At 47.2% G+C, this 24,103-nt stretch overlaps 1 protein-coding gene and 1 long non-coding RNA gene across 8 annotated transcripts in view; both read left to right on the top strand.

Moving 5' to 3' along the window:
* Nucleotides 1–6,343, top strand: part of DZIP1L (DAZ interacting zinc finger protein 1 like) — a 41,749-nt gene extending 35,406 nt beyond the window's left edge. For all 7 annotated transcript variants that reach the window (XM_084752843.1, XM_084752841.1, XM_084752842.1 and 4 more), the window contains 2 exons: nucleotides 2,892–3,031; nucleotides 4,743–6,343. In XM_084752843.1, the coding sequence (XP_084608969.1) occupies nucleotides 2,892–3,031; nucleotides 4,743–4,907 (305 nt within the window). In that variant the 3' untranslated portion in view covers nucleotides 4,908–6,343. The remainder of the gene's footprint in view (nucleotides 1–2,891; nucleotides 3,032–4,742) is intronic.
* Nucleotides 6,344–16,041: 9,698 nt separating this feature from the next.
* Nucleotides 16,042–23,425, top strand: LOC311580588. The gene is made up of 3 exons (XR_014773520.1): nucleotides 16,042–17,529; nucleotides 18,691–18,802; nucleotides 22,857–23,425. It is a non-coding gene; the product is annotated as an uncharacterized lncRNA (long non-coding RNA).
* The last annotated feature ends 678 nt before the right edge of the window (nucleotides 23,426–24,103 follow it).

Below are 24,103 nucleotides of genomic sequence, written 5' to 3'. Positions count from 1 at the left end.
GGGAGCTTACTACACCCTCATTGTTCCTAAATAACCATATAGGTTTTCTACCCCACTTCAGCCAGTGTAGCTCCCCAAATAAAAGACACAGAGAGCTTTTTAGATTTATAAAAGCCTTAAAACACCATAGCTGGGCAGATATCAACCCTCTAAGCTAATTTGCTGTTTTTCAGCTATACATCCCAAATTACTTGCCATACTTGTCCCTGCCTGGGTTGCTTCCGTTCCATCAGGCCAGCCCTCATGACACGTGCTCCTGGTCCACATTGCCCCATGGCGGCTTCCTTCTTCTCCTGTTCCCCTTCCTCTCTTTCCCTCCCTGCTTCATGGTCCCTCTCAGAGCCCAAGCCTGAGAACCCAGCCCTCACCTACTTCTTCTGCCCAGTTACAATGCTTCAGCAACTTTATTAACCAACTGACTTTAAATCAGGTAGGTGAGGTTGACAGAGCAAACACTGGTGAGGATGGTGGTAGCCAGATCTCGGGGGAGGGGGGCGCCCAGTAGTTAACATTAGAATACATAACACCTGACCAACCCCCAACTTTAGGGCTTTGTAGATACTTAAGCTAAGGGTTCTGGTAGTTGGAGTGAATCATTCTTTAAACTGTACGTGCTTTATCTAGTAGGTCATTACGATGAGAAGTTGAACATTTCTCTTCTTAAAGTAACAGCACCTGCTCCCAGGCTTTCAAGGTTCCTTTATAAAACTATAGATGCAAGTGAGGCCTCTGGCTTAGGTTGTGTTTCTCAGCCCAGGCTGAGAATACGGAGCTTACAGTTTTGGCTCTGCAGAGGAGAAAGCTCTGGGGTTTATAGTCTGTAAATGCTTGTCTTTTTTTTTTTTTTTTAAGATTTATTTATTTATTTATTATTTATACAATGTTCTGCCTGCATGTACACCTACACACCAGAAGAGGGCACCAGATCTCATTATAGATGGTTGTGAGCCACCATGTGTGGTTGCTGGGAATTGAACTCAGGACCTTTGGAAGAGCAGTCAGTGCTCCTAACCTCTGAGCCATTTCTCCAGCCTGTAAATGCTTGTCTTAATGGACTCTGCAACGCTTATTCATGCCTGCGGCATGATCCAAGCCCGCTAACCCATCAGAAGCCCCAGGACTAGCTTTCTGGAGGCTTGATACCTCAGCAGGTGGGTTGGTAGGCTGGCAAGATGATGGAACTGGGAGTCACACGTCTCCTGACACAGTTCTGGCTGTGTTACTCCCTGCTTGTCCTTGTGCAGTGGTTCTGGGTTCTTTGTTGTAAAATGTTATATTTTAACAAGATGATTTAAAAAAGGTCAAGGAACAAAGGGCTTGGCACATAGTAGGTAGGTATTCAATAAACATTTCTGTCTTTTTTTAAAAATTGTTTTTTCAAGACAGGGTTTCTATGTATAGCCTTGACTGTCCTGGACTCACTTTGTAGACCAGGCTGGCCTCAAAACTCACAGTGATCTGTCTACCTCTGCCTCCCAAGTGCTGGGATTAAAGGTGTGCGCCATCACTGCCCGGCTAACATTTCTGTCAAGATTCATTTTAGTTTTAATTATATGTAGGTCTGTGTGTGGACATGTGCATGTGAGTGCAGATGCGTGTGGAGGCCAGAAGAGGGCGGTAGATCCCTTGAAGCTGGGGTTACAGGTGGTTGTGAGCCAACAGATGGTGACCACACTCAGCTCCTCTGCAGATGAGGTAGACACTCTTAACCGCTGAGCCACCCAGCCCCAATAGCCCCAATGACTAATCATCCAAGGGCAGTTACAGCTCTGAAAGTCGGCAGAGGCTCTGAGCATGTGAATCCAGAGAGCCCTGTGACGTTCATGCTCTGGTTTTTTTTTTGGCTGTCTTGGCTTACCATGAATCAGGAGCCCGTTGCAGATCCGAGATACTGGTCAACGCTTTTTCCTGTGTGGAATCCACAGGAAGTCGCTCTTGTGACTGAAGTACCCAAGAGCAACTTAAAGGGAAGAACTATTTGGTTTTGGTGCATGGTTTCCCAGGTCCCCGCCCATCAGTCACTGTAGGGCGTCTCTGGAGCAGATCGCACCCTGGCAGACAGGAATCCGGAGAAAGGGGCACAGGCAAAGGCCAGGACGTGCCACAGTAACCTGCTTCCAATGCGGCCCCACCTTCTACCTTTCCCCACACCTCCCAAGTGTCGCCCACTGATTAGATAGAGCCTTCACGACACAACTGCCTTTGGTAACCACGCCCCGAGGCGCGCCCTGCTAATTCCCTCAGCCATTCCCAATCTGTCACACACCACCTGACTACACACCAATCTTTGCAGTTCAGGAGTGACTCAGAAGGCTGCCTCTGCCTCAGATGCGTTAGAGGGAAGATCGTAAACCTCTACCCGCAGCCATACTGCACTCAGCACAGTGACCTTGTCAAGGCATTCTTTCTGTTTTGTTTTTAATCTTTATTTATTTTTAAATTATCAAGGCTTTAAAAAAATTATCAAGGCATTAAAAAAAAGATTTATTTATTTATTTATTTGTTTATTATAGTGTTTTTGCCTTCATGTATACCTGAATGCCAGAAGAGGGCAGCAGATCCCATTGTAGATGGTTATGAGCCACCATGTGGTTGCTGGGAATTGAACTCAGGACCTTTGGAAAAGCAACCAGTGCTCTTAACCTCTGAGCCATCATTCCAGCCCCTATCAAGGCATTCTAGGCCTCTTGAAACCAGGCTGGTATTAACCTGGACCTTCTCTGCCTCTTTTTCCCCCTTTTGGGGAGGGGAGGTGCTAATCCTCCCTCCCTCCTCTTGACTCTCTCTCTCTACTCCATCTGCCCACACTGGGGCCTAGATAGAGTCCAGAGAGGCGGAGCATTCACTCACCAGGCTTGTTCCCCTAATATGGCTACTTGTCTCCCTTCCAGCAACACTGGTGCAGTCGATGGTCAAAAACCTCGAGAAGCAGCTTGAAACTCCAGCCAAGAAGCCCTCCGGAGGGGTCGGTGTGTTCTTAAGGCCCAACGCGGCCCTCCAGAGGACTTCCACACCAGCAAGGAAGCCTCAGGTAGGACACTCGAGGATGGCCCCACATTCCGGCTCCAAGTTTGAGAGCTCTGGGGTGAAGGGTTGGGGGAACGACCGAACAAGTACCGGCTTTTGACACGTCCTGAGAGGGACATGGCATGTGACGCTGTCTCCTTTGTCCCCGTCTATGTGGAAAGATGACCACTTTGGATTATTTCTGTGCTCCTGTTAATGGTTAGGAAGCCCTTTGGCTCGTTCTGTAAGTTCTCTATGTGGAGGGTTAGTTCCTGGTTTCCTGTCTCCCGGAGCTTCCTGTTACGGCTGCTGTCTTCCTGTGCTAGCTTCTCCACAGTAGGCCTCTCCTTAGCTCCTTCACAGAAGAGCCCAACACAGGGCTGCATGGAGAGCACTGCCCGCCAAGGGCAGGCATCGGAGCGGTGCCACACAGCACAGCACATCAGAAGGGGAAATGTACACACACAGCCTTTGTTCTGGCTATCCAAGGTGGTGGGTGCCTCAGCGTGGCTCATTTTGATGGCCTGGCGCCCCTCAGGCTGTAGCTGCTCTGGGATTTGCGGACTTAGCACTCACGTGATTGCAAGACTCTTTCCGCCACCTTCTCCCTCCATCAGGGGACAGCTGCCACTTTCTCTTATTTTCTAGGGTAGAACAATGTAGACCTCCTTTCAACCAAAATGGTTCGTTTTAAGATGATTAGGATGTTGCGCTGAGCAACAACAGTAACGGAAGCGAGCACTTGTCTTTTTGGTGCTGTGTTGGGGCCTAGGGCCTCATGCCTGCTAAGCAGGCGATGCCATTGAGCTATGTGTCCCTTAGTCCCTCATGTTTTGTTTTATAATAGCCTGTCCACCTACCTTTTTTTTTTTTTTAAATCTCACAATGTGCTTGTCTTGTCTTGGAGTTTATGTAAGGAGCCCCAGGTTCCCCTGCTCTCCATTGAGAGAGAACAGAGGTCCAAAACAGACAGAGGTGCTGTGTAGGCCATGGACGGTATCTTCTTACATGCCAGGGTGAAATACATGGAGTGTCGCAAGTCAAAGCCTACTCCCAGGCAGCCGGCAGAAGCTCAGGGAACCATGGATGCTAACTCCTGGCCTGGGCTGTTTCTGTGGTCTGGATGTAGCCTGGTCCCCCCAGCAGACTTTAGTTTTCTCATTGGCTGCAGCCCAGAATCAACTCTCACGGTTAGTGTTTACCAGGCACCTCTGAGCACCAGTCTGTGAGGAAGAGTCCTTTTGACTAAGGTGTATTTGCCTCAGGAACTTCAGAAGTTCAAGGCTCTGGGCTTCCACTTCTGTCAATGTGAGGAGCTAAAAATCTGCATGTGATATAACTCCCATCTACCTTTATGTTACGTGCTGTGTTGGTTTCATCGTGGGGCCCATGTAAAGATCTCCAGGCTCTCCCTGCCCCTCTGTTGTGAATGAACACTCATGTCAGACACAGATGATGCCGTGAGCATGCGTGTAGACATGAGAAACCAGGTCTGCACATGCCTCGTTAGTACGGATACCAGAGCTGTTCCAGTCACTGTGACCCGAGTCTCTGGAGCAGGTTTTCAGAGGCAGGGGCGCTTGGAAGGCAGGATGAGGAGGCACCTCTCCCAGTTGCTTCCCTCTGAATCCCCACTCCCCCCCCCCGTGGCCCCCCACCCCCACCCCGTTTCTGTCTCTCTGCCACCCTCCTGCATTTATCCAAATCCGGTTTCTTCTCCTCTTCTACCTCGGCAGCTTTCAGAGGATGAGAGTGACTTGGAAATCTCCTCTTTGGAAGATCTCTCCCAGGTCCTGGACCAGAGAGGAAAACCAAAGCCTTTGTCCCGCTCGAAGCTCCCAGAAAAGTTTGATGCCAGCCCTTGGAGCTCTGAATCACGACCCAGGATTCCCGGCTGGTGATTCTGCCTGTGTTTGCCGGAGGGCTTAGCCTCGTTGTGTCGCTGAGCTCACCCCAACGGAAGAGGCTAGTGGTCCTCTTGCTCTTAACAGCAGCCAAGAAGTCTTTGCCCTTGAAGAGAAGCAGAGCTGGAGACAGGCAGGACCTCTACCCATCCCCTGTAAGGACTGCTGTGCCAGATGGCCAGGGTCCATGCCGCTACCCCAAAAGGCTGGGTCCTAACTTGGTGTCTTATGTAAGTGTTAGAAGGGCTGTAACATCCATCTAGCCATCTGTTTCTTCCATGATCCTTGTGTCCAGCCCAGACTGAAAGGAGTTGCTATTTCTAAGTCTTTGGTAATGTGCAGGTCACCATGGAGATGGGGCCCGAGTCAGTTATCAGTTACCTACTCTGTGCTAGACTCTCTAGCTTTTCACTACTAAGTTGAGGGGGTGCAGACAGAGGTAGGTGGCGCAAAGGGCCAGGCACAGTAGTCGAGTGCTAGACGTTAGAGTGGTACGGGAGCCGGGGAGAGGCTGCCTGTCCTAGTTGTGTTTCTGTTGCTGTGATAAAACACTCTGACCAAAAGCAACTGAGAGGAGGAAGGGCTTGGTTGAGCTTACAATTATTCCAGGTCACAGTTCATTACTGTGGGAGGTGAAAGCTGGACCAGGAAGCAGGCCCTACTTGCTGTTTTGTGCAGCATTACCTCTGACCGAGGAATTCACTTCACAGCCAAAGAACCACGGCGGGGACCCTGGAGGCTACTCCTTGCTGACTGGCTCACAGCTGTATGTACTCAGTTCGCTTTTTTATATAGCTCAGGACCACCTGCCTAGGGATGGTACTGCCCACGGTGGGCTGGGGTCTCCTACACCCAAGGAACAGTCAAGATGATCCCTCACAGACATGGCCCTCAAAGGACTTTCTCTACCGACACTCTCTCCTCTTGGATCCTTCTCAGTTGTGACAAATTGATATTTAAAACTAACCAGGACACCCACTGAACCCGGCCTAGGATGACCTGAGAGAAGCTCTCAGGATTGGGACACTTGGTGGAGCTTGTCATGGGCAAGAAGGAAGAGCAGTTTGGATGAAGCCTCTTAATCCTCGCAGAATCATGAATTTAATTTTTGAGACCATTTCTGACATTGAGTTTTTCTTTGTTTGTTTGCTTGTTTTTTCATATTGACTGTAATTTTTGGGGGGGGGTGAGGAGTTGGTTTTTTATTTTTTTATTTTTTATTTTTTTTTTTAGATTTCTCTATGTAACACTGGCTGTCTCGGAACTCTATAGACCATGTTAACCTCAAACTCAGATATCTGCCTGCTTTGCCTCCAGAGTGCTGAGATTAAAGGTGTGCATGGTGGCAGGCGGCTTAGGTTGTATTTTTTTTTTATTGTGAAAACATTTATTTATTATAGTGAACGTTTAAATATAAGATGTATTCACCTCTCTGTTCTTTATTATTTTTTCAAGCTTTGAGGAGACTGAGGGTGGTGACGAGGGGACAAAGCAGCTCCCACCTCAATAGCGCCAGTTTAGGGTCTTTGGGATGCCGTGATCCAGCTGTAACCAGCCGGCCAGTTTTACTGCAGCACTTTACTCAGGCAAGGCAAAGGGGGCAGAAAGGGGATCTAGCAGAGTGCGCTGTAAAGTGGCAAAAAAGAAAAGGCATGTCTTAGTCGGCGTTCTATTGCTGTGAAGAGACACCACAGCCATGGCAACTCTTATAAAGGAAAGTATTTAATTGGGGGTTGCCTTACAGTTTTCAGAAGTTTGGTCCATTGACATCATGGTGGCAAGCATGGGCATGCAGGCAAACATGGGGCAGGAAGCAGGAAGAGAGAGAAAAGCTGGGCCTGGCTTGATTCTGAAAGTTCAAAGCCCACCTCCAGTGACACACTTCCTCCAACAAGGCCACACCTACCCCAACAAAGCCACACCTACCCCAACAAGGCCACACCTACCCCAACAGGCCACACCTTTCATATAGCACCACTCCCTCCTGGTGATTGAGCCTTCAAATCTATGGGGTCATTCTTTTTTTTTGAGAAAAACAGACAGTCCATGGCTGTCCTGGACTCGCTTTGTAGACCAGGCTGGCCTCGAACTCACAGCAATCTTCCTGACTCTGCCTCCCGAGTGCTGGGATTAAAGGTATGCGCCACCACGCCTGGTTTATGGGGTCATTCTTATTCAAACTACCACAAGGCAGAAGCCAGGAGAGCCCAGACAGCAACGCAGGGCTCTCACAGGGAGCTTCAGAGCCCGGACTGCCTACTCTCGAGTCCCCAGGTAGTTGAGCTTGCCAAGCCTTTGTAACTGTACTCTGCTTTGTCATTGGTTGGGGCAGGGTTGGGGGGGGTGTGGGATCCTGGGGTCCCATGAGACCTCAGCTCAGTGTAGCTGAACCCTGCCAGCCAATTTCATGCCTCATTTTTGAATAGCAATTTTATCGTCTTCATAGAGAAAGCAGCCATCTTAAACACTTTTGTGTTTGCCACAAAAAGATACATTTCTGATTCCACATTGTGGACAATTTCAACCATGAACAAGTGAAGGGAACAGTATGGTGAGTCCGTGTCCTCATCACTGGGCTCCAGCTATGATCAGCTCAACTCATTGCCAGTGTTGTTTTACTGACTGCCAGCCGTTTCAGACTTCTCTCGACCTCTGAGTGGTCCTGAAACTTGGACTAGGTGGAACACAGGAAGCATGATGGAAGGAAAGCATTGGTGACGTCATGGGGTGGGGATGGGAGGGAGCCGGGGCCATATTAGTATAAAGGGGACCGTTGAGTGAGGTGAGAGCAAAGGGCTCGTCATAGACACTGGACACAGTTGGGTAGTTGTCAGCGACCCCTCAAGCCCCACTGTCTGCAGGGAGGCAGGTGAGCCGTGTAAGGTGAAGAACGCAACTCAGTCAGCACCAGTTTTTCAGGCACTGGGTCAAAACTTCCAGAGTCTGACCTTGTGGTTTATTCTTACACACTTAAGCCCTGGAAAACTTTGTGAGAAGGTTATCACACAGCAATGAGCACAACAAAGCTTTAGGCATAGCTACATAGAACCTCGAGGCTAGGGCCGAGGGAGGAAGGCTCTGCGATCAGCGGTCAGAGTAAGGATGGATTCTATCAGTGGAGGATGCAAAAGTTCTATTCAAACAAAGCCCAGGACTAGGGCCTAAACAATTCTCAGGATTTGGGGGAAATTCAGGTGGAGAATGGCTCCTAATAGAACAGCGACAGATCACTATGGTTTGACCACTTTCATTCGAGCTTTCTAGGTCACCAGGCAGCATTTATTTCCTCGCTTTGAACAAAACCTGGCTGAGTGGTTGACAAGCCTGTTTCCTCCAGTGTTTTCTTTAAGCCAAGGCTCCTGCTGGTTCCCTTTGAGTGTCTCAGAGCGTTGACAGTTTACGTGTGTGACTGCTAGCCCAGTCGCTGTGTGATGAGGGAGGGGGAACGGCATGTCTGGAATGGTGGAGCCTCTCCTAGATTCGGCCAACATTCACTCGGCTTGAGTGAAGTGAGGCTTGTGGTATCTCATCTCAGTCTCTCCACCATACCCTGACCTCACAGAGCCTCGAGCAGCAGCGCACTTCTAGTGCCAGCCTTCCCCGACGCATGCGCTCTGGGTACTGGCTTTTTTTTTTTCCCTTGACGCATGCGCTCTGGGATCTGCTCGGTTGCCCCTGGGTTTTGTCTGCTCCTGTGGACTGCTGCATAGTCTGGTTGCAGGGGCCACTAGAAGTGCAAGAGAACGGATGCTAACAGGGCAAAACCTATTATTAGGTGGAGGAAGATAGAGAGGGGACTTATTAGGGGCGTTGACTCACACAGCGGTGGAGGCTGAGACAAATCCTGTGACAGGACACCTGAAAGCGGCAGGCTCCTGGAAGACAATGGCGTGGGTCAACGCAAGAGCTCAGGCATGAGAACCAGCGGGACAGAACCAGAGGGCAGCTGCCTGTCTAAGGCCAAGGGCCTGAAAACCTGGCAGGTGCGTGTCTCAGAGGCCAATGGTGAGAGGCTTTGAAGTCTTGATGTTCAAGAAAAGGAAAAGAAGACGGAGCCACAAAAAGGGGCATGCTGCTGGGCTAACATCACACCGAGTGCCAGCCCTTGGCCCGTGCTCACTATGAATGCTGACTGGGCCTCTCAGTGACCTTTCAGGCTGGTGTGTGCATTTCAGGGCCCAGGACACCACTTGAGGACTTCCACCAGTCGGTGGTGCAGCTGGACTGGGACCTGGGCAGCTTGGTCCAGCAAGTCTCTCCCACCCTCATCCTTCTCTTACAGATGACCAGATGCTCTCCAGACACTTGAGCCAACTTAGAGGTCCAGGGCTCCAGAGAACTCTCTTTGCTTTCCTTTTGCTGCCATGGCTGACATTCATCTTGGCAGTGTGTTAGCATTGTGATCTGTGGAAAAATACAACTCCCTCCCCCCCCCCCCGTGGTTAGATTATTATTTTTTTATTTTGGAAGAGTAAAACCATTTTTAAAACTTTCATCAATTGCCTAATGATATTCAGAAGCCTCTTGAAAGAAAGTTTGCAACTTTTTGTTGCTGTTTTCATCTTTATCATGGAAAAAGTCAAATATATTTTATATATAAAAGTAATAGAGTCAGTGAGATAAGGAGCTTGATGTCCCTGCTACTCAGCTTTAACAAGAAGACTCTTGCTCCCTGCATCCCCTTCCCACGTTACCACATCTGCATAGCTACAGATGTTCCTCCATTTCTGAAAGCACCCCTTTCCAGAAATAGCCAATATACCACCACCACAACCCATCAAAAGTTAGTAAGATTTTTAAATATCATATAACATTTAGACCTCAATTTCTCTATTTTTTTTTTTAAATGCAAGTCTTTTAATCTACAGGCATCTTTTGGTTTCTCTTTTTTTCTGGGACTATTCATGACACTAGTTCACCACCCCCCTCTAATTTTTATCGTCACAAAATCTTGCAGTACAGTATAAAAATGAGCATTAACATTTAAAAAAGTTTTTGATTTATGTATATTGACATTTTGCCTGCATGTATGTCTGTGTGAGGGTGCCAGACCCCTGAAACTGGAGTTACAGACAGTTGTGAGATGCCATGTGGGTGCTGGGAATTGAACTCAGGCCCTCTGGAAGAAGACCAGCTAGTGCTCTTAACTACTGAGCCATCTCTCCAGCCTCACTTCAACAATTAAAAAAAAAAAAGATTATTTATTATTATGTATACTATCCTCTGTCTGCATGTACACCTGCAGGCCAGAAGAGGGCATCAGAGCACATTATAGATGGCTGTAAGCCATGATGTGGTTGCTGGGATGTGAACTCATGACCTCTGGAAGAGCAGTCAGTTCTCTTAACCCCTGAACTGTCTCTCCAGCCCACTTCAACAATTTTTAAATGTACAATTGTATTTGTTATTTTTCAATACTGAGGTGACCAAAATGCCTGACAGAAGCCATTTATAGGAGGAAAGATTTTTGGTTCCCAGTTTCAGAGGGATTGCAACCCATCACATGGGGAAGGTGTGAAAAAAGGAGTGGTTGAGTTGTGGCTGGAGTATGTAGTAGAAACTTTTCATATGGTGACTAGACAGGAAAAAGATTGCTCAGGCTGGAAGCAGAGACAGACAAAACCTTGGAAAGCTGGCCCTTAGGGACCTGCTTCTGCCAACCAGGCCCCGCCTCTTAAAGGCTCCACAGCCTTCAAAACTGGAGATCAAGCACTCAAAATATGAGCCACTAGGGGACTTCACGGATTGAAAAGATAAGAATGACTCTTGAGCATTAAATACGCTGACACTGTCTTCCAATCATCATCATCATCATCATCATCATCATCATCATCATCACCACCATCACTCACACCAAAGAAGGTTTGATCATCCTAAGTTGGAAGTGTATGGTCAGGAATGATGATAATGCCACCCCAGTCTTTACTCTCTTCAACCCTTGGCAGCCACTTAGTTTCTGTCTCCCTCGATTTCACTACTCTTGGAACATCATATAAATGGAATCATATGATATGAAGCCTTTTGTGATTGGCATTTTTTTATGTTATATGGAGTTTATTAAATGAGCATGGGGCGGGGAGAAGGAAAGGGGGAAGCAGTACCCCAGGGAGAGAGAGACAGACAGAGAGGAAGGGAGAGACAGAGGGCAGAGAAAGGATAGAAAGGGGGGGGGCGGATAGAGTAGAGAGCGTTACTAGCATTTTTCACTCAGCATAATGTCTTGAAGGCTGGTCCACATTGGAGCCTGTAAAAGAATTTCCCACTTTAAAAAAAAAAAAGATTTATTTATTTATTATGAATACAGTGCTCTGCCTGCTTGTACACATGCAGGCCAGAAGAGGGCATCAGATCACATTATAGATGGTTGTGAGCCACCATATGGTTGCTGGGACTTGAACTCAGGACCTCTGGAAGAGCAGTTTGTGCCCTTAACCTCTGAGCCATACTCCATTTTATGGGAGCTGGAGAGATGGCTCAGCAGTTAAGAACACTTGCTGGTCTTCCATAGGATCCAGGTTCGATTCCCAGGGGATCTGACACACTCTTCTGACTTCCCTAGGTACCAGACATGCAAGTAGCATGAAAGTGGCATGCAAACATACATGTGGGCAGAACATTCATACACGTAAGATAAACTGAAAAGATTAAAGATTCCATTTTATACGAATGCACCATTTTATTCTTTTATTGGTAACATAACACAAAGAGATGAAAGATATGATGATGGAAATGCTAATCACTCATTTTATCATCACCTTTTGTTTACATGTATTAGAGTACGCTATCGTTCATAACTATGCAAAATCATCATGATATGTTAATGAAAAATAGAAAAACACCACAAGACAGGTGCAGTGGAACATACCTGTAATCCTAGCACTCACGTAGGCAGAGGCAGGAGGATTTCTGGCCTACAAAACAAATTCAGGACAGCCGAGGCTACACAAAGAAGCCATGTCTCCAACCAAACCAAACCAAATCAAAGCACGCTGCAAAATTAAAATTAAAATCATTCTGTTTGTTAATTCTTCTGTTGTTATATGCCAAATACAGGCATATACCTGTAGTCTCCTGCTCGCAGCAGCAACATTCACAGTAAAAGGCAAGAGTAACTAAAAAAAAAAAAAAAACAAAGGACATTTGTTTTTAAAATAGCTGTGGTGGCACACACCTTGAATCCCAGCACTCGGGAGGCTGAGGCAGGCGGATGTCTGTGAGTCTGAGGCCAGTCTGGTCTAACAGAGCAAGGTCTAGAACAGCCAGGCTGTTACACAGAGAAACCCTGTCTTGAGAAACCAAAACCAACCAACAACCAAACAACCAAACAACCCCCCCCAAAAAAACAAAAAACAAAAAAACCCCAAAAAAACCCTTCAGTACAACCTTCAGTACTAACCACTTCTAACTTGGGGATTCAGTTTGATAGTACTAAGCATATTTACATGGTTGGGCAGCTGAGTGTCAGAGCTTTTCCTATCCTCCACAAATAACATCCTTTATTCCAGGCTTCGGGGTCATCCCCCCACCCCCGGCCTGTATCACTCTGTGCCAGATTGCAAAGGCAAGGATGTGATGCAGGCAAGTGTAGGAATAGCTCAGCAACCAGGGGCCTCACTCCTGCCACGTGCATCGTGAGGCCTAGGGCTTCCTTTGCATTTTGCTTCCAGTAGGTAGTGGCTCCCTAGTAACTGCTAGTAAATCTACCTTTGTGGTCAAAGACAGAAATTAGGAACAGTAGAACAAGCCAGCCTGGACTAGTTTTGGCGGTATGCACACACAGCAAAGCCAACTGTGTCCTCAGAATAAACTTGTAGGGAGAAACTCCTATTTACCATTTTAGGACTATGTCACATTGAGCAGGCATGTGATTAAAACCCAACACATCACTGGAAAGGATGAGTGAAGGGGATAAAGGCTTACATAGCTCAAGCCTTTCAACCAAACCAGGAAACCGCCCATCTCTTGCCCCTTAGCAATCTCTTCTCCTCTTGGACCCACAGAAGAAAGCTTCAAACAGTAACTGGGTGCTCTTGAGCACTCTACCTCAGGCGGACCGCTGTTCTCTCTCAGCGGCACATCTAGGCTGCACATCCACTTTGCTTTTGAATACAACTCTTTGTGGTTTTGCTATTTGTGTGCACTTACATCTTTAGTTTTTTGACTTTGGCTCCAAGAATCTGGAAACTATTGGTTCAGACGGAAGCGGAAAGCATGAAAGAATAATCAGTGACATGGACAGACAAGAAGCCAGAGAAAGACTTGGGTCCTGCCATCCTTCTTTAGGGCATGTCTTCAGTTCGCCTAAGGATCTCTGACTAGGCCCCACCTCTTAAAGGCCCACCATCTCAACACTACCACACCGAGGACCATGCTTCTAACACACGGACCTTTGGGGAGCAAACAAGGTCAAGCCACAGGTGTCAACCATGAACATCACCGTCACTGCCTCATAGCTACCCAAGTTCTCTGGGGAGTCCTGTCCACTCATGAAAGCGGCTCCCAGTATAGACTGAGTAGAAAGGGCCAGAAGATGGGAGACTGGTCTAGACTAAAATCCTGCCAGCCTCAAGCTTAGGACCTTTGGGAAGTTCTGCAACCTTTGATTTGCGTGTCTCCCAGGTGAAGAGGCTGGCCCGGACAGTCCCTGGACTGGCAGCATTCTGCCATTCCAGGAATGCCTCTGGCTTTTTTTTTTCTTCCTCTTTTAAAAAGGCTAGCCAATTCACTAATTGTAACCCGAAAGTCCTTTTGATATTAAGAAAAAAAAAATCTCTTGCTTTTTCTTTGTTCCTTGAAAAAAATTTAGAGCTACATCAGTTTACAAAGCCTCAAGCCTCTATTTATAATCAGCATTTATTTCATGGTTCTGAGCCATTTTTCACAATTTTCTTTTTCGTCTTTGGAGTTAGTTCTCTAGCGGTTAATGGCAGACAGCAGAAACAAAATCGTTTTTGAAAGAAGTCCTTCGGGAATTATGGGATTAGGCTATATATGGCTCGCGGACAGAATTGGGTCTCAGAAGGAGAAGGCAGTCCTGTCCTGGGAGACAGAGAAGAGTATTCAACGGTAGAAGAGGGCGGTGCACAGCAGATTGGCTCCAGTGTAGCTGCTGGTTTGATGCTTGCAAGGAAGAAGCCAGAAAATGGCAGGCAGGACTCCAAAGGAGATGGTTGAGATGTGTTCAAGAGAGGCCAGTGGGGGGTGGGGTGGGTACCAATTCACATAGCGGAGGGTCGTATGCAGGCGGTGAGCCTTATAACCTGGGACCCATAGGGTGCATCTGGGTTAGTGTGGCTTTCGCAGGCACTGCTGGTTACAACTGTAGGGGCTTGAGTCCTTTGTCATACCCACCTCCCCCTGAATTTGGGCTTCCAATGACTTGAAAATACCGATGAGCACAAATAGTAGTTCTATCCAGTGTGCACAGGGACACGTGAAGGATAATTTTCTGGTCTTGTGAATGAACATTCCTGAAAAGAAGCCGTGTCTGGCTGTGAGGGAAAAGCTCCTTGGAAAGAGTCTGTGTCTGTGGAGATTGATGGACTGATTGGAGTTTCAGTACTGCGGAGGAGGGATTGGAATTCTGTAGGTTCAGATGCTGTTGCTTTATCTTGGTCTTGTTTTGGCCTTCCGGAACAGACACCCCTTGCCCCATGCTGTATCAAACTGACATCTCTTGATAATACATAAAAACCTCTTAGAAGCTATTAACTTAGCAGAGTGCTAGCTTCTGCCAATCTAAGAGCTAAGAATGTCACCAGATGGCATCTCAGGCCTACAGAATAGTACCATCTCGTGGTACCCACCTCTCTGGTGTACCCACCAATGTATTTTAAACTTGCCTTGACTTATGCTTTTCTTCGTTTTGTAAAGCTATAAAAAACCTCGTGAAACTGCTTCCACATTGGACCAGGCAATTTGGGGGTGATCTAAATCTGTGTACCCGGGCCACGGTCACTCAAATGGCTGCAGAATAAACTATCTATTGTTCCTTTTAAGTTGAGAGTGATGGTTTCCATGTCGACATTATATTTACACCTTAGAACTAAAGAGTACAAATCTAGATGGAGACTCCTACTTTCTGAAACTTTCAGACTGCGGTTGTCGCATTCCCCAAACGGACCTCCTCCACTGTTCTTCCACACACAGCCACCTGCAGGGTGTTGAAGAGACGTGCCTGATGTGCCCATTGAGCAGGGAACATCCTGACACTCTCCGCCAGGCCTTGTGACAAGTGGGAGAGCGCAGTGCCACCAGGACTGGAGGCAAGGGATGGCACTGGTTGGAAGAGACCATTTGTGTTGGTCTCTGAGTCTCAAAGGCTTTCAGAGAAGGCAGAGGTGAGACCACAGAAGGCTGCAGAGGACATGCGCGGAGCCTGTGAGGGGTTGGGAGTGGGCTCTGGGGTGTCTGGGGGTGAACGATGTCCATGGCTATCAGATGTTGTAGACCTGATGAAGGCTGTGAACAGAACATGGGGTTCGTTTGCTTGGGTTCACACATGACGATGGGCAGACCCCCGAGTTTACTAAGCTGAGTGATAGTTACTTAGCCCAAATGGGCATCTTTACACCATTTTATGTGGCCACACACTGGGCTCTGGGCCTGGTAAACCTGCCTCTTCATGTTTCCTAAGCCCATCAGGGGGTGGGGGTGGAGCTGTGCTACCACCTGGGCTTTTCCTGTCTGTCAGGGAATGAAGACCCATCTTCACAGGCTTCTTCATCCTTCAGGACACTAAGATGCATCCTCCTAGAGTATCAACCTTGATCATCTGGGTACAATTTAAACACTTTAATCTGCAAATGCCTGTAACATTTAAAAATCAAATATAACTATGTTATAGGGTAGAACGCAATTCACGCTTAGGGCCATTCACTTAGTCTAGGCCTGTAATGCCTCCCTAGAACGCAGCTGATTCTCTCTGCGATTGCAAACACGTTTATTATTATTATTATTATTATTATTATTATTATTATTATTATTATTATTATTATTATCATCATCATCATCATCATCATCATCATCATCATGAAGCTGTAATTCATGCAACACAACCTCATCACTTTAAAGTGTAGAATTCAGTTGTCTGCACAATGTGATACAATTCTTTCCACTATTCTTCTGTTTAAAGTTTTTTTAAAAAATTAAAATATATAGGAAGTGCTGCCTGCAAGATTTACACTATATAAAGGAGGCTGAGGGGGTGGGGACTTGTTTGAAGGGTTACTCATCTGGCTCTGAATGACAATAGCCATGAGTGAAGTGAGGCCCGGTGTCTTCAGTTCCCATCAAATCCTTTCCCTTAGAATCCCTTTGGAATTCATTATGCTGTGTGGTAGCTATCAGGGATGGTCCCGGTGGTCCAGATCCAGGTGATCTCTTTTATCTCTTTTTACACAAACTAACAAGCAAGGCTTAGACCAAGGAGAGTTCTCTCTTCATCCCTGGCCAGCCACTCCACCAACTGAAGATCTCCAAGGAGGAAAGCAAGTCCCTGAATTTTGCATCTGCTGTGAGATTTCCTTCTCATTGAAGACTGTCTGAAGAATTTGAGGACAACCTTCTCAAAGCCACCTGGCAAACATCTTGTGGTCTTTCATCCTAGACGTCCTAATCCTTACTCACGGCCAATTCCAAGAATTCCACGTGTAGGTGAATGGTGTCTGCCTCTTTGGGAAATGGTAGTTTGTGTCGTCCTGAATAACAGTGGCCATTCTGCAAAACCCGAGCACCACACGGCGGGAGCACTACGTGGAATCTTCAACCCTTGACACCATCTTGGAGGGTTGTTGTTAGCCCCTGGCGACTGGGTTCCCGAGGCTCAGAGGTGAGTAGCAGGAGCACACTCCCAGAGCTTTCTAGAATGCCTCTGGGCCCTCCATTTTTCCAAGATCCATTCCCTGCCTTTTCTTGTGAATCATAGAAGCGGGCTGAATAAAGGTGGTGGTGAGCGGAAATACCGCGGGGCCTTGAATCAGATAGGTGCGATTCAGATCACCTTTCCAGTAATCCCTAGGTGAGAAGCCAGACGAGCCCGCTCCCAAGCCTCAGTTTCCTCGGCTGTAATCGTGATAATGATGCTTTGAGAGGCTATTGTGGGAATGAAATGGGCCGAGCACTTCAAAGTTTCAGTGCGGCGTTTGGTACATTGTGTCACACATCAGAATATCAACAAACGGCCCTTCCCCCTTTCTTCCACATTCATTTTTTTTTTTGTACCTGTTGTCGCACCTGCCATGAAGTAGATACTCAGGAAATATTTATGGAAATATTTAGACGATTCTCCGTGGCCTTGTTCCACAAGGCCGTCGTGAAGTTGGACCCTCTCCAGAAGCTCCCTGCGAGAACAAAAGAAGCCTCGAAACGTGTCAGAGCTCCTCGAGGTTGCAATCCTTAGGATGAAGCAGAGACAAGAAGAATGCTAAAAATAACAACAGCATGAAAACTCTGAAGTCAGATCTGCTAGGCCGGAGGGCTGTTGTTCTAGGAGAAGCGGCGGCCCTTGAGGACTGTCAAGGATCCCGAAGCACCAGGGACAATAGTGTGACGAGAACAAGCTCCTGCGCTTCGTGGATTGTTCGACAGTGACTGCGCTGGTTAGAGAGAGTGCACTTTTGTAAGTGTATCCTTGCTTGAGAATAGAGAAGAAAAGAAAAGAAGTCTTAAGTGTGCGCCGGGTGGTAGGGGAGAGCATCCTCGCTGTGATGCGAGGGGAGGGGTGTGTTGGCTGAGGTCCAGCTGTGGGTGAATCCGGGAGTGAGTTAGCGTGGCACAGTGTGCTATTGGTCTCCAGCCGTGTCCCTGACAGGCCTTGCTAGATGGTCAGCACAGGCTTTTGTGAATCATCGGTTGGAGTCCGTCCGATCCAACTACTCTTTGCTCTAAAAAGGGAGCCTATTTGTTCCTGTTTAACGCCCAGAATCTTAATGTCCCTTTTCTTCCCCAGGAAGCTTCAGTTGGGTTTTCCAACAAAACTGGGTCTTAGCCCGAGGAGTTTGAGAACGCCACGGGAATTTAGCAAACCACGTTTGCAGGAGTCTGAGTCCTATTTAAACGTAGGAGGCTATACTAGGAGCTAAGCAGTTCCAGCCCAGTTCACTATTAATTTCCGATTGCCTGGGATGGTTTACAGTCCCACCAGCAAGTGCGTGAGGGCTCCCTTCTGTCTACAGCCTCGCCTCCATGTGTTGTTATACAGTGGTGTTGTTCCTGAGAGTTTTATTTCTGTATTAGATTTAAAAAAACATATTTCTTTGTGTATGCTCTTGTAGGAGTAAACACAAGTGAGTGTAGATGCCCAGGGAGGCCAGGGACCCCAGATCTCCTGGAGTTGGGGGTTCAGGCATGAGTGCTGAGAGCTGAACTCAGCTCTCTACATCAGCACAGTGTGGTGGTGGTGTTTTAAAGGTTTTTTCTTTCTTCCCTTCCTTCTTTTTAATGTATATGTATTGTTTTGTTTTTGTTTGTTTTTGAGATGGGTCTAGCCTCAAACTCAGAGATCCACCTGCCTCTGCTTCCTGAGTGCTAGCATTTGCACTGACTGCCAACAGACCCAGACAGCATATATGTATTTTACCACAGCATAGTTTGATTCCTTCCCTGCAGCTAGAATGCTAGGTCTCTCTCTCTCTCTCTCTCTCTCTCTCTCTCTCTCTCTCTCTCTCTCTCTCCCTCCCCCCTCCCCCCTTTCCCCCCCCCCCCCCAATGAGAAACAACCCTGCATTGAAGCTGACTGCAATGGCCCTTTGTGGAGTGAGGGCAAATTTCCTTTGTACAGATTCCCAAGAAATCCTAACCTGTGTGGGGGCGTCGGAGGGATTGAGGAGACGGAGCTCTGCTGTGCCTGACCAAAGAGGCTGCCAAAGTCATTCGGTGTCAGTGAGCTCCAGGTAACTAACTCTCTGTGGCTTTCCTTCTACTGTTGGCTCTGCCTCTCTGTGGCTGATCCTCCAGTCCTCATAAAAACACGGTCACGTCCACTCACAGAGTCCCTCCACTCGTTCTTACCACACCCCTGCCTTTGGACATGTTTGTTTGCAGTCCGACATTTTTGCTTTCCTCACTCTCTGTTAACGATGACTTACGTCCTGAGACTTGAGCAAACACTCCTAGTATGGTAGAGACTTTCAGGCTGGCTCAGCAGCCTGTGCTCCATTATGGTATTTTATTCACCCTCCAGCCTAGCTCTACCCTCTTCAGCAGGGGGCATCGCCATGGCAACCTCCCCTTCTTGGGCAGTAAATATGAGTGGCAAGCCCTACATGCTTAATATATTTGACATTTTACTTTCAAAATAGTCTTTAGGGGAAGTTCAAGTTGACCAGCTGAACAAAATAAATAAGGATTTTGTCATCAACGAGGGCTACAGGCGGCGGCTTTGATAACAGGAAAGGCCAGGACGGGTCAAAAACCCGAAACCAGAGTGAACAGTCACTTCTAGCTGCACTTGAGACAAGAAAGGAATGGCAAAGCACTCAGTGCAAGGAAGGGAACACTGACTCAGACCCCAGATATGATTAGAGAAACCTCACAGTCAAGGGGCTTGCAGGGCCCTTTCCAAAGCCAGCCTCAAGGATGCCTGAGCATCCTCCCGTGGAAGGCGCCGGCATTTCCTTTATACACAGTGCATTTTGCGGGCATGGGGTAGTCCTGGGGCTTTCCCTGTCCCCATGAGCAGCATCATAGCACAGTTCTCTTTTGACCAGAAGCCGTTGGGTGTGCGCACACACCACGGAGCGTGCTGAGAGCCTTACAGGGGCTGAGGGTATTGGCTCAGGAGAGACAAGCTGGCCAGACGCCTTTCGCTGCATTGTGCAACTGTGTGCCCTTAGTTGGCAGTTTTGAGATCAAGGATGAAAGCTGTAAATTTATAGCAAATTGATTTAAATACTGTGTTTCTTGGTTTCATATTCCTTCTTTCTTCCCTTGTATGTCCCCCCACTTTTTCTCCCTCCCGTTCTTTTTATGTGTTTCTACGTGTATTTTTCCCATTTGATGATCTCTTTCCCTTGTGTAGTCAGGAGAGAGTGTGGCTGGGCAGTCTTGGCATTGATGTCTAGTTTTCTCATTACTGAGAGACGTTCCAGAACACAGGACACTGATCCTAGCAAACCCTGGGGTATGATGGGACAGTTACTTAGGCAAAAATAATTGACCTTTTCCAACTCTGGTTTCTTGAACTGTGAAACAAAGATGGCAACACTCACAGGGGTTAGGTAAGGATTGGGGTTAGGGTTTCAGTGTCAGTTAGGGTTAGGGTTAGGCCTACGGCCGGGGTTAGCTATAGGTTTGAACTTAGTATTCAGTTACTATTCAAAAATGCCCAAAGTGTGTTTGGGGGTTGGTGCATTCTTTTTTTTTCTCCCCAGAGCTGAGGAACAAACCCAGGACCTTGTGCTTGCTAGGCAAGTGCTCTACCACTGAGCTGAATCCCGAACCCAATCGATGATAATAACCACAATGCTAACATTGACTTTTTCTACAGCTTTGAAAGCTCAGTGTGAGATTCCACTATCATTTTTTGTTTTGTTTTTTTAATATCAGTGTTTTTTAAATTTTCCTGTCTGTCCGAGGCATTGGAGTCTTATACACATGGACGCTTAGATGGTCCTTTAGGCATCTCATGAGTCTTGCTGAAGACCCTAAATCTTCTTTAGAGAAATAATTTCCTCTATGCTGTTCATATGGGGCCTCTTGTTTATAGGTTCAGTTTAGTGAATTGCAGCAGTTACACGTTTGGGCCCTGAGCTCAGTCTTTCCCCACATGGTTGGATTGCTTTGGCCTCCACCAGCTGTAAACAGTAGGCTCCCCTCCTGAAATCATCCCAGCCCTGTTTCTACTGCTTGGCTCTTCTGGCCAGGAGATGGTGTGAGAACCCGCCAGAGTGGGATGTAGGGGACGTCTATGTGGCTGTCTCTGAGCGATGGAGAGGCTTAACTGGAACCTTTGGCCCTTCTTTTGGTCCGTCCTGTTTGCCTTCTATGTGTCCTATCTCCTTTGTGGTCTTTTTCCTTAACAGGTGTGTGGATCTCAGTAGTGGAGGTGACCAAGGGGAAGAGGTGAAGGCCAAGCTATCTCCAAAGGGAAACAAGAATTAGAACACCCAGTCTGAGGGAAGCTTCTGGGTTCATGATTATTTCATGTCTTCTTCTAAGGCTCCTGATCTGTTTTCAAAATGTTCTTCAGCTTTTAGTTTTTAATCTAGATATGCTTAAAAATAAACTCCCCCTTTTTTAACAAAAAAAATTTTTTTGAGACAGGTTCTTACTGTAGAGCTCTAGCTGGCCTGAACCGATGTATACCAGATTGGTCTCAAACTAACAGAGATCTGCCTGCCTCAGCCTCCAGAGTGTTGGGATTTAAGGCATTTATCACACCACACCTGGTTAAAAACTGCATTCCTATTTAATAAAGAAGAAAGTTGTATCTCTAACTAGAAGCAGCCAATTAAAATTTGCAATATATTTGCACTTTTTCAACATACTCTTTAATAATCTGTATTAGAAAAAATTAAAAATATATTTAAAAAATATTTTTTTTGCTTGTGTGCATGTGTGGCATGAATGTGTATATGTATATGTGTTTGCATGTGGTGTGTGTGTGTGTGTGTGTGTGTGTGTGTGTGTGTGTGCGTGCACACGCACAGCTGTGCGGAGGCTTTCCATTGCATATACTGGGTCAGGGTCTCTCAAAGAACCTGGAGCTTGCTGATTCCAGCTTCTCTAGGTAACGAGCTACGTCTGCCTTGTGGGTGCTGAGATTACAGGTTGCCTGGCTCTTGTTATGGTTCTGGACATCCAAACTCGGATCCGCACAGTGCCCGTGCTGGTGCTGCCGGCGTTTTATCTGTTGCACCATCTCCCCAGCTCTAGCGAAACATCTTGCTCATTTTCATAACCCTGTCATAGCTTAGTTCTATACAAAAACTATTTTAAGTCCTAGACTTTAAGGCTAACCCAGTTACATTATTTTAAACAATTGTTTGGTAATATATTCACTATTTTTTCCCCTTAGGAGGCTTTTATGGGTCTTGCTGTCTTGAGATGATGTCCAGGCTTGTGTCAAACTTACAACCTCCCCTTTCCTGCCTCCTGCGTGTTAGGATTACAGGCGTGTACCGCACACCTGCCTGAAATGTCTTCCATTCTTGACTCCCTCCATGCTTGTTTCACGTCTGCTGGGGACATTATGAAGAGAATACCCTGTTCCTTTTAAACTCGGGATCTGCGAGGTGTTGAAAATCAGCTTGACTGGAGCTGGGGGCGGAATACAGTAGTTCAAAACCATTCCTGAGGCATGTATGAATGCAAATGCTTAAGAACAGAAAAATCAAAGAAACGTTGGTCCTCGAGGAAGACCCTGGAATCTTGCTGTGTGCATGCATGAGTGTGTGAGCTTCTGCGGGTCGTTCCTGACTGTCTACAGGCGTTGGACCTCTCAGACTGGAGATTATCCAAGAAGTAAACAAACGAAGAAAAGAAATCATAAATGTTTGTAATGATCCTGTGACACTAAATGATATGCCTGAGGGCTATTTCTCCCCTTCCCTTCTCTTCCCTTCCTCTCTGCTCCCTACCTTTAACCTTTCCTTTTCTCTTCTCTTTTGCTTCCTCTTTGGTGCTGGGCACTGAACCGGTGCCTCACACATGCGCAGTATGCTCTGTACCACTGGGTTACCCTTGGAGCCTCACACATGCGCAGTGTGCTCTCTACCACTGGGTTATCCTCGGTGCCTCACACATGCTCAGTGTGCTCTGTACCGAGGGGGTTGTTACCCTCTTCGCCTTGAGGATCCTCTTTAACTACTTTTGTAATTTCACATACTTCAAATTGGATGTAAAGTTTAAATTTTTTAAATTGTTTTATTTTAATCTTTGCCCGCTTTCTTTGGTAACTGGGGAGGAGGGGTGCTCTCTTAGGTCCTCTTTTTTTCTCTTCCATAGGCTATTTGCTAATTAGAGAGACCCAGAAGTTTGACTTCTGAAAATTTCCTTGTAATTCGGGTCCAATCTAAGGACAAAGAAATGAAGCAACCACACTCACTCCCAGGTCAGTGGCCTTGGTTAAAACTAGTGAGTAAAAAAAGCGTGAACATGGGGTGGAGACTTTGTGGGAGGGGCTTAGGGAAGGTCAGGGGAGACTGGGGGTGGGGCACGAGTGCGACCACAATGTATTACATATGTGTATTCGATTGTTGAATAATATGCTAATTATAAAAATGAAGAAATGGAGCAGACTGCACTCCCAGGACACAGTCTTCATCGCAGGTCTGTATTCTGTCTGGGCATGCCAGACTTGGCCAAACTAGGTGCTAAGGGTCCAGTTAAGAAGGTGGTGCTGGGATGGAGAATGACTCAGTCCAACGGATTTTTGTCATGATTTCTTCTCCTGTGCATGTCGGCTAAGGCTTTCGGCCTGCCACGTGATCAGCGTTCCTTGCCTGCCACGTGATCAGCGCTCCTTGCCTGCCACGTGATCAGCGTTCCTTGCCTGCCACGTGATCAGCGTTCCTTGCCTGCCACGTGATCAGTGCTCCTTGCCTGCCACGTGATCAGCGCTCCCTGCCTGCCACGTGATCAGCGCTCCTTGCCTGCCACGTGATCAGCGTGCCTTGCCTGCCACATGATCAGCGCTCCTTGCCTGCCACGTGATCAACGCTCCTTACCTGGTTAGATGATCTTCTTGGGAAGCAAAGCAGAGGGAAGCAAAGAGAACTGAGAAGTAGGACAGAGCAAGGAAGCCTCTCCTTCTCACATCCCTCGCCGCAGCTATGCTGGAGCCAACCTTGGCTTCAGCTAGCCCAGTTACGTAAGCCAGTACCCTGTCCCTTCAAGTTGTGTACTTACTATTCCAGCGTCCCTGTTGACCACATTTTATAGATAAGGAACTGAGATTCAGAAAGGGTAATACTTTGCTTAGACTAATAGCTGGAAAGTGGCACGGCATGAAGTAGAGGGCGGGCTGCTCTGACTTGGCAACTCTTCCATTTCCATCACCGGATACAGATTCGGTGGCTACAGCTCATCATCAGGCTTTCATTCCATCCCTTGGGTCAAGAGGGCAGGCACTGGCTCTGTTGTCCCACAGGGCTATGGACAAGCCAGTGCTGATAGACACTTCAGGCTGCCACATCCACGGTCAAACAGTCTAAGCTGATACTTAGGCTCCAAGATCCACTTCTGCTTGTTCC

This window comes from Acomys minous (genome assembly GCF_964271855.1).
Source record: "Acomys minous genome assembly, chromosome: 13".
Lineage (NCBI taxonomy): Eukaryota > Metazoa > Chordata > Mammalia > Rodentia > Muridae > Acomys > Acomys minous.
Note: the sequence above shows the minus strand (reverse complement) of the source record. Positions and strands in the feature narration are given on the sequence as shown.